This window comes from Octopus bimaculoides, chromosome Z (assembly GCF_046866305.1).
Source record: "Octopus bimaculoides isolate indiv1 chromosome Z, ASM4686630v1, whole genome shotgun sequence".
NCBI classification, from domain to species: Eukaryota; Metazoa; Mollusca; class Cephalopoda; order Octopoda; family Octopodidae; genus Octopus; species Octopus bimaculoides.
In genome coordinates, this window is record NC_142944.1 from 13,702,640 (window position 1) to 13,712,671 (window position 10,032).

Genomic DNA, 10,032 nt, shown 5'->3' on the forward strand with positions numbered 1-10,032 from the left:
GGGCCCGTTTTATGTGTCACTGGCACAGGTGCTTTTTACGTGTCACCGGCACAGGTACCTTTTATGTGTTACCAGCATGGGCCATGACTCTCAATTCACTTGGCTTGACAAGTCTACATAAGCACAGCAAATTGCCAAAGGTCTCAATTACTTGTTAATGAAACAAAGGAAAGGTGGTGAGCTGGCAGAAACGTTAGCACGCCGGGTGAAATGCTTAGCGGTATTTCGTCTGCTGCTACGTTCTGAGTTCAAATTCCACTGAGGTCGACTTTGTCTTTCATCCTTTCAGGGTCGATTAAATAAGTACCAGTTATGCATTGGAGTCGATGTAATCGACTTAATCCATTTGTCTGTCCTTGCTTGTCCCCTCTGTGTATAGCCCCTTGTGGGAAGTAAAGAAATAAGAAACAAAAGAAACAACTTGGATATAATTTTGGATGTTTTTCTTGATTTATCAGCTTGTTTTAAAAAGTTCTGAATTAGAATCTTCCCCCAAACCTTAATCACAATTAATGTTCTTAACACTAGCTTAATGATAACTAAGTTATTTTACTAAATTCTTTGTTATATTTAAAATTAATTGAAAGAAACACAGAGCATCTCAACAGATATATGGTAAGAAAAGGGTTAAATATATATAATAGAAAAACAATTCTTAACCCTTTAGATACCAACCCAGCTGAAACTGCCTCTCGCTCTGAGTACAAATGTCTTGTTTTCATAAGTTCTGAATTAAAATCTTCCACTAAACCTAAGTCACAATTTTTGTTCCTAACACTAACTTAATGATAACTAAGTTATTTTACTAAATTCTTTGTTATATTTAAAATTAATTGAAAGAAACACAGAGCATCTCAACAGATATATGGTAAGAAAAGGGTTAAAATATATAATAGAAAAACAATTCTTAACCCTTTAGATACCAACCCAGCTGGAACTGGCTCTGGCTCTGAGTACAAATGTCTTGTTTTCATAAGTTCTGAATTAAAATCTTCCACTAAACCTAAGTCACAATTTATGTTCCTAACACTAACTTAATGATAACTAAGTTATTTTACTAAATTCTTTGTTATATTTAAAATTAATTGAAAGAAACACAGAGCATCTCAACAGAAATATGGTAACAACAGGGTTGAAGAGGCCAAATTCAGCCCAAATATTCTACTTGCTTTATGTTCAAACCAGCCAGATCCATCTTCTCACACCTACCCTACAATGCCATTCTAAAGATAAGCAATCAATCACATCATTGACATTTTGAAGCTATGTGATAATGAATGCTAAATTCAAACAAATGTGAATAAATAAGCATTACATTTGGCAGAATAATCTGAACACTTAAAAAGTTCAAGTATTTCGCTAAAAAAAGAAATTCTGATGAAACAAAAGTATTCAATAGCACTAGAGGGGGACATGTGGATGGGGTAGACCCAGGAAGATGTGGGATGAAGTAGTGAGAAAAGATCTACAGATGTTGGGTCTCACAGAGGGGATAACAGGGGACCAAGACTCCTAGAGGTTTACTGTGCTTGGAAAGACGTATCAAGTAAAGCTAAGTAAAAGAGCGGTTGCCCTTGTATGCAGGTTTGTCCCCTGCAATCCTCTCCAGCTAAGAATCCCTAATCTTGCCGGCTCAAAGGTGCTGGTACCATGTTGAAAGCACTTATTCCAGTGCTGAGTAAAAGCACCCAGTACACTCTGTAAAGTAGTTGGCATTAGGAAGGGCATCCAGCCGTAGAAACCATGCCAAAACAGACATGGAGCCTGAACAGCCCTTCAGCTGGTCAGCTCTTGTCAAACTGCCCAACCCATGCCAGCATGGAAAATGGACATTAAATGATGATGATGACGATGACTATAGTAAATTCTAAAGCATTGGATATAAAGCATCTAATGTCATTGGCATTAAACTACACGAAGTAAGAGAAATATTGGTCTTCATTGTTATACAATAACATTTAAATAGATTTATGCAATGTTCTGCCTTTGCAAAGATGAATTTAAGCAATTGTTCAATGACATTCGATCTATTTATTCTTTATATTTTATCTTTTACTTGTTGCAGTCATTGGATGGTGGCCACTAAAATTTGTCTTGGAAGGTTTTAATTGAACAAATCATGCCCCGACACCCGTACATTTTTTTAAAAGTCTGGTACTTATTCTATCAGTCTCTTTTACCAAACAGCTAAGTTACAGGGATGTAAACAAGCCAACACAGGTTGTCAAGCACGGGGAGCAAATACAACATAAAGTCACACACACACACACACACATACATACAGATATACTTACATGCATGTGTGTGCATGTGTGTGTCTGAGTGTGTGTATACTGGGTATATGGGCTGAATTTGACAATTTTCTTATATCTCCTTCTTTCAGGAACATCTTGACGTATTTGTGAATAGTCAACGGCATTGGAGAGCATAAAGATTAAAGTTGTAGCTGAGAATAATTTAGCTGACATTGTGAACTGGAAGCCGTCTGAGTATTAGAAAAGGGTTACCTGTAGCATGATGAGTGATGCCAGGTGTTAAAATGCCAATATCATGACTGCTATTCAAAAGCTCTGTGAACACTTTAAAGGCTGTAAGGCGTGACATGGTCTGCAGCAATGGAGACTACAAAGCCATGGTCAGCAGGAAGGGACACAGAGGACATTCTGACTGCATCCACACACACTGGAATTCATCTCCACAGTTTTTAAGAGGGCCTTAGGCTCGTTTCAGATGAATATGTGAAGTGGTTGGAGAGAGTAGCTGCAGGGAGGCCATATATATAAGGTTTGTCTGAAAAGTAATGAGACTGGATGTGCTGTGTGAGCTATGGACATTTTCCACAGTGAGTTCTTGCCACAGGGCCAGATGATCAGTCAGCGAGTCTACAAAGAGATTCTGCAGCATTTACTTCGCTCAGTGCCCAAGAAGAGATAAGAGTTGTGGCAGGACAAATCGTGGTTGCTTCATCACAACAATGTACTTATTTAGAACGGGCTGAGCATCTGGCAGTTCCTGGTTGAGAAGAACATTGCCATACTGGAACAACTTCCCTATTCACCAGATCTTGCCCCATGTGACATTTTTTTTTCCCCAAGCTCAAGGGGACCATCAAAAGGACCCATCTTGAAGCCCATCAAGAGGGCTGTAATGATGGAGCTGAGGGGCATCCCAGATGAATCTTTCCAGCAGTGTATAGAAGCATGGCAGAGAAGGATGGAAAAGTACATTAGACTCGAAGGGGATTGCTTTGAAGGGGAAACCATGTGGTTTGTTGTTTAAAATTGAAACGAACTGTTTGTGACACCAGTCCTGTTACTTAGCAGACAGACCTCACATGTGGCAGTAGCATTTGGTTCTGGAAAGAGTCAGAAGAGGTTGTTAAAGAATTTCAACGGCTTAACCAGACCCAATTTCTGGCCTATTAATTCACCCTATTGTAATCCCATTCATTACTAAACATGGAGTGCTTTTGAGAAAGACGCCATCCATTCTGCCTGCAAGACCAAGGCCAAACTGGCGGGCAAGGTCAAGGAAGTCTTCAAAGATTTTCCCAGAAATACAGTGAGGAGTGCTTGCACCAGATTCTAGAGCCATCTTGAAGCCATGGTGGAAGCTAAAGGTGGTTACTTTGAGTAAATTGTCATCTCCCAGCCACAATCTGGTTGATGATCTTTTAAAATACTTTTAATTTTTGGATGAAATATTAGGCTTTCTTTTCCTTTTATGCAAACTGTCGAATTTAGCCCAAACATCTTGAATATACATACAAGACATGCTTCATTCAATTTCTGCCTACCAAGGCTTTGGTCAACTCAGGGCTATAGCAGAAGACACTTGCACTGATGCTGCTGCAAAAAGGAACTGAACCCAAGACCACATGGTTGGAAAGCAAGCTTCTGAACCACACATGCACTCCTGTGCTTATTTCCTCAGGAAATTATTTTCACCATTCTGATTACTTCTGAAGTGTAACATGTGAATGCAAGCAATGACAAGAAGGATAATATTAAATTAATGATAATAGTTTCTTCCAAAAAAAAAAAAAAAAAAGCCAAGACAATATTTATTAAGGAAGAATAAAAATGACTGCATTAATTCAATTTGTTTCATTATATAACTAGTTCTTTATTGATATTAAATAAAGATTACTTAATTATAAACAAATTAATTACATGATATTAAATAAAATAATTAAATAAAAACTTTGCTTCACAACCATATGGTTTCAGGGTACAATCTTATTGCATAGCAAATTGTGCAGTATTTTCATAATCACACACACATGCATACATGTACATGCACACACACATGCACGCACATGTACACACATAAATACATACACACACAAATAGTATTTATCCATCAAGAAGATAGTCTGGATGAATAAAATCTATTTATTGAGTGCTCTTATCCCCTTCAGGGATTCACCATGAATTGTGGGTTATTGAAATAAGCTATTACTCATGATAAATCCCTAAAGAGGATGAAAGCGCTCAATAAATACTATTTATCCTGATGTTAACTAACTTCTTTTATTAATACATAAAATCTGTATACCACCACAACAAACAATCTATACATATATATATATATATATATATATATATTACTTAACATAGATATAGTGTAAAAAAGACATAACACAAAGTTGTTCATCTTAAGGAAAGTTTCTTGCATAGATGTTTATGAGAAGCTTTCTCAAGACAAATACTACAGTGTTGTGGTGTTCTTACACTACATGAACATTATGTAAGATATACAGATTGCTCTTCTGAACTAATACTGCTTCCATTGCCAATAACAAATATATATATATACATATGTATTTACATACATATATTTGTGTGTGTGTGTATATGCGTATACATACACGTATATGTATTTATGTGTGTGTGTGTATATATACATTTAGATATATATATATTTATATATATATTTATATATAATATACTTATATATTAATATATATTCATACATATACATATATATATAGATATGCATACATATATAAATACATATATACATATACACACATACATATATATATAGATATATATACATCTATACTTATACATATATATATATAATACACACACACACACATATTAATGTTTTTTTTGTCAACCTTGTCAGAATAGTGAACCATTAACCAGCCATTTAGTAACTGTTCAATAAATTATGATGAAAATAAAGAAAAAAAGAAAGAAAGAAAGAAAGAAAGAAAGAAAGAAAATAAACAAACATAAGTACATGGAAGAGAAACAAAAGTTTATTTCATTAAATAGATTTTTTTTTTTTTTGAAATTTCAAAAAAAATAAATAAATGAATGAATAAATGAAATATTAAAAATAACTGAAATATTAACAAATGAAACTATAAACATCAAAAACAATAACAACAACAACAACAACAACAAATGCCAATAAAATCTGCCAGAAAATATATAACAATAGTAATGATAATTCTTTCTATTATGGGCACAAGGCCTGAAGTTTTGGTGGAAGGGGATAAGTCAATTACATCGACCCCAGCACATAACTGGTACTTATTTCATCGACCCTTGAAAGGATGAAAGGCAAAGTCAACCTCAGCGGAATTTGAACTCAGAACATAAAGACGGATGTGAAATGCTGCCAAGCATTTGTCCAACATACTAATGATTCAGTGAGCTTGCCGCCTTCATATAATAATAATAATAATAATAATAATAATAATAATAATAATAATAATAATAATAATAATAATAATGGTTTCAAATTTTGACACAAGGCCAGCAATTTAGGGGTAGGGGCTAAGTCAAATACATCGACCCCCCAGTGCGTAACTGGTACTTATTTTATCAACCTTGAGAGGATGAAAAACAAAGTCGACCTCAGTAGAATGTGAACTCAGAACAATAAGACAGACAAAATACCACTAAGCATTTTTCCTGTCATGCTAACGATTCTGCCAGGTCACTGCCCTATGTAATAATAATAATAATAATAATAATAACAATAATAATAATAATAATAACAACAATAATAATAATAATAATAATAATAACGATAATAATAATAATAACAATAATAGGAAGAATAAACAGCAGTTGAATACTTTTGTTAAATTTTTATCTTTTTTTTTTTTACAAGTTAATTACTTTCAAAGGGGAATGTTCCATTTCTGATATATTAATTTATTTATTGATTGTTTGTTTTTAGTTTGTCTATATATTTGGTGTCTTAGATATATGGCGCCTTCTTGGCTATTCTTTTCAGAGACACTTCGTTAACGTTGTTCCTTTCATCAGCGAAATCATCCTGAAATAAAACAAAAAAAAAAAAAATAATGATCAAAACATAGGAAATTAAAATCTTAAATTGATTTGATCCAATTAATTAAATAAATGTATGTATATATATATATATATATATATATATATATATATATATATATATATATATATATATATTTATATACACACACGTAACAGGTTATAACACATGCAATATGCATAGACAAAGATAACTCTTGCCCACATATATACATAATACACATGCACACTGTTTGGTCACAGACACACACACAAACACACATGTTACACACATACAGACTCGCACACATCATAGTTATTCACCCCTATTCATGCACACTTACAGAGCATTCTCAAATACACACAAACGCACATGCACCTTCTCTTGTTGTAATCACTGGCACTTTATTATCTCGCTTTCATTCAATCTCTTTTTTTATATTATCTCCCCTTTTTTTAGCCTCTCTTTTTCCAGTCATTCGCCATGCTTTACCGCTGAAATCTACAAGATTCTTTCATTTTCTCTCTGTTTATTTTCTCTTATTCCTTGAAGTGCATAGGCTTGAAACATAAAAGACATTTTCAATTTTCCTGTGTGTCAAACTAATACACTTGCTTGTTGTTCATACACCTGTCTTCTTTCTATAAATTTCAACTGTATATATATATATATATATATATATATATGTGTGTGTGTGTGTGTATGTATGTATGTATGTATACACTTACACTTTACTTGTTTCAGTCATTTGACTGCGGCCATGCTGGAGCACCACCTTTAGTTGAGCAAATCAACCTATAAGCAAATCAACTTATTCTTTGGAAGCCTAGTACTTATTCTATCGGTCTCTTTTGCCAAACCACTAAATTACGGGGACGTAAACACACCAGTATCGGTTTTCAAGCGACGTTGGGGGGACAAACACAGATACACAAACATATACACAAACATATACACACACATACATATATAAACATACATATATACAACATGCTTCTTTCAGTTTCCATCTACCAAATCCACTCACAAGGCCCGAGACTATAGTAGAAGACACTTGCCCAAGGTGCCACACAGTGGGACGAACCTGGAACCATGTGATTGGTAAGCAAGTTACTTACCACGCAGCCACTCCTGCATCATATATATATGAATATTTATAAAATAAAGTCATATGCAAAAATTTATGTATATATTTGCATGTATATACTGTGTATGCATTTCTGTGGGATGATATTTAGGATGTACATGTTTGCATGTAGATATGTCTATATATTCTATTATTCTATTACTTGTTTTAGTCATTTGACAGCAGCCATGCTGGAGGACAACCTTAAACTTTTTTAGTTGAAGAAATTGACCCCAGTACATATTCTTTGTAAGCCTAGTTACAACTAAGTTTAGTTACAGCTGTTTTCCATTTTTTTTTTCTTGTTGTTTACATATTTCATTAGTTTTTCCTCAGAGAAACAAGCAGCCCCACTGTTTATATACTCAACAAATGCAGCAGTTACGCTATGAAGGAGTCCCTAATTTGCATACCAAAAGTGTTTAACACTATAAATACCAGTGGCCTTTCATCAGGGATCTTAGTCCACACAGTATCAAGGTATGATATAATAAATATGTAACATATGGCATAATTATAAACAGGGCAAATTTTAGCCACATGTGTATATACACAATACACAAATGCATATATACATAAATGTACACACATGCACACACACACGAACATATGCATGTGCACACACACACACACACACACACACAAGTATGTATATTTACCTGGTTTATATATCAAGGTCCTCTTCAACAGAGAAAAGTTGGTTCTCAACCCACAAACCAAGCTTTTCCATTAGAATTTAGACATCAGACATCACCTAGGTAGTCATGGATACATGCATGAATGTAAGTATGTTTGGATATGTGTGTGTGTGTGTGTGTGTGTGTGTAAGTATCTGCATGTATACAAGGAAGTGCTGAAAAGTTCTTGGCTTTGGGTAAAAGAAAATACAGAAGGATCAGTTAATTATGATTTTATTTAACATATTCCCCTTTCAGATACACAAACTTATTGGAACAGTCCTTTGGTCTTTCTAAGCCCTTTAAAAGAAAGTTCCTAGTTTTAGCGGTGTTATGAAAGGCCCAGACAGGCCTTTCACGATACCCTTAAATTCAGGAACTTTTCAGCACCTCTTCATATGTTTTGCAAATATATCTATGGTGTTATTCATATATAGGAACAGTACCACATCTAAACTGACTGAGACAAAGGTTGGCATTAGAGAATCACAAAATGTTACTACATTGTATTATTGTAAGTCTATATATGTGTTCGTGCACATACTATAAGCACAACTGCTGGAATGTTTAATATATCTTGCAGCTCCATTAACAACTTGAATTTAAGGTGACAAATTACAGAATTATTAGTGTACCAGACAAAATGGTATTTGTTCCAGTTCTTTATGGTCTGCGTTCAAATTTTGTCAAGGTCTTTCTAATGTCAATAAATTAACATACCAGTCTCATGTTGTGGTTTGATAGAATTATTAGAGTGTCAGATAAAATGCTTTGCAGTATCCGTAATGGCAACTTTACATTCTGTGTTGAGATTCTACATTTTGTCCTTCTGGGACTGATAAAACAAATGACTTGTCCCAGGATTATTGGAGTATTGGTCAAAATGTCTTGCAGTATTTATACTACCTTTTTTTTATGTTTCATGTTCAAATTCTACTGAGATCAATTTTACTCTTCATCCATCTGGGGTTAAAAAACTAAAGTACCAATCCAGGAATATAGATTTGTTGAATCATTAAAGTACACTTTTACTCTTTTACTTGTTTCAGCCATTTGACTGTGGCCATGCTGCAGCACTGCCTTTATAGTTGAGTAAATCGATCCCAGAGCTTATTCTTTGTAAGCCTAGTACTTATTCTATTGGTCTCTTTTGCCGAACCACTAAGTTATGGGGATGTAAACACACCAGCATCAGTTGTCAAGCGATGTTGGGTGGACAAACAGACACACAAACATACACACACACACACACACACACACACACACACACACACACACACACACACACACACACACACACACACATATATACATATACAATGGGCTTCTTCCAGTTTCCATCTACTAAATCCACTCACAAGGCTTTGGTCAGCCCGAGGCTATAGTAGAAGACACTTGCTGAAGGTGCCATGCAATGGGACTGAACCCAGGACCATGTGGTTGGTAAGCAAGCTACTTACCACACAGCCACTTCTGTGCCTATACTGGATAAAATGTTTTGTGATCAAGGAAAATTAGAATATATTTAAGACTTTTGCCAATACTAGGTGTATATATAAGGCTAATTTAAGTATATTTGCAAACAGTTATCTTTCAATCAAAAAAGAAAGATCAACTGGATTGGTTTCAATCTTATTTCGGTACTTCATATGCAATTGAGCACAATAGCCATCCTTACATACCTGTGACATCCATCTCTATCACTGTACATCTCTCTTTCTCTCTCACTTTCTCACACCCCATTCTCCCATTCCTCACATCATCTCCCTATTTTCTGATGTATCTACAAGTTTATTATACTGTTGCTCTCCACTTTCTCTGTACAACTTATCTGCTCTTTCCTGAGCAACTTCTATTTCTTTCACCTTTCCTGCCGCTATACTGATTTTACCATCTACCATACCTCTACCTTTGTTCTATTCACTATATTCACCT

At 34.7% G+C, this 10,032-nt stretch overlaps 1 protein-coding gene across 2 annotated transcripts in view; it reads right to left on the minus strand.

The window, feature by feature from the left end:
• Positions 1 to 5,247: 5,247 nt before the first annotated feature.
• LOC106880967 (neuroendocrine protein 7B2) overlaps positions 5,248 to 10,032 on the minus strand; it is a 50,827-nt gene continuing 46,042 nt past the window's right edge. The window contains exons 6-7 of one of the 2 annotated variants that reach the window (XR_016244829.1): positions 8,080 to 8,174; positions 6,095 to 6,300 (exon numbers count right to left, since the gene is read on the minus strand). Coding sequence is in view for 1 of the 2 variants with exons in the window: in XM_089365503.1 (XP_089221629.1) it covers positions 6,223 to 6,300 (78 nt within the window). In the remaining variant the exon portion in view is untranslated. Of the gene's footprint in view, positions 6,301 to 8,079; positions 8,175 to 10,032 lie in introns of both variants that reach the window. The other variant, XM_089365503.1, reaches the window with a different exon arrangement.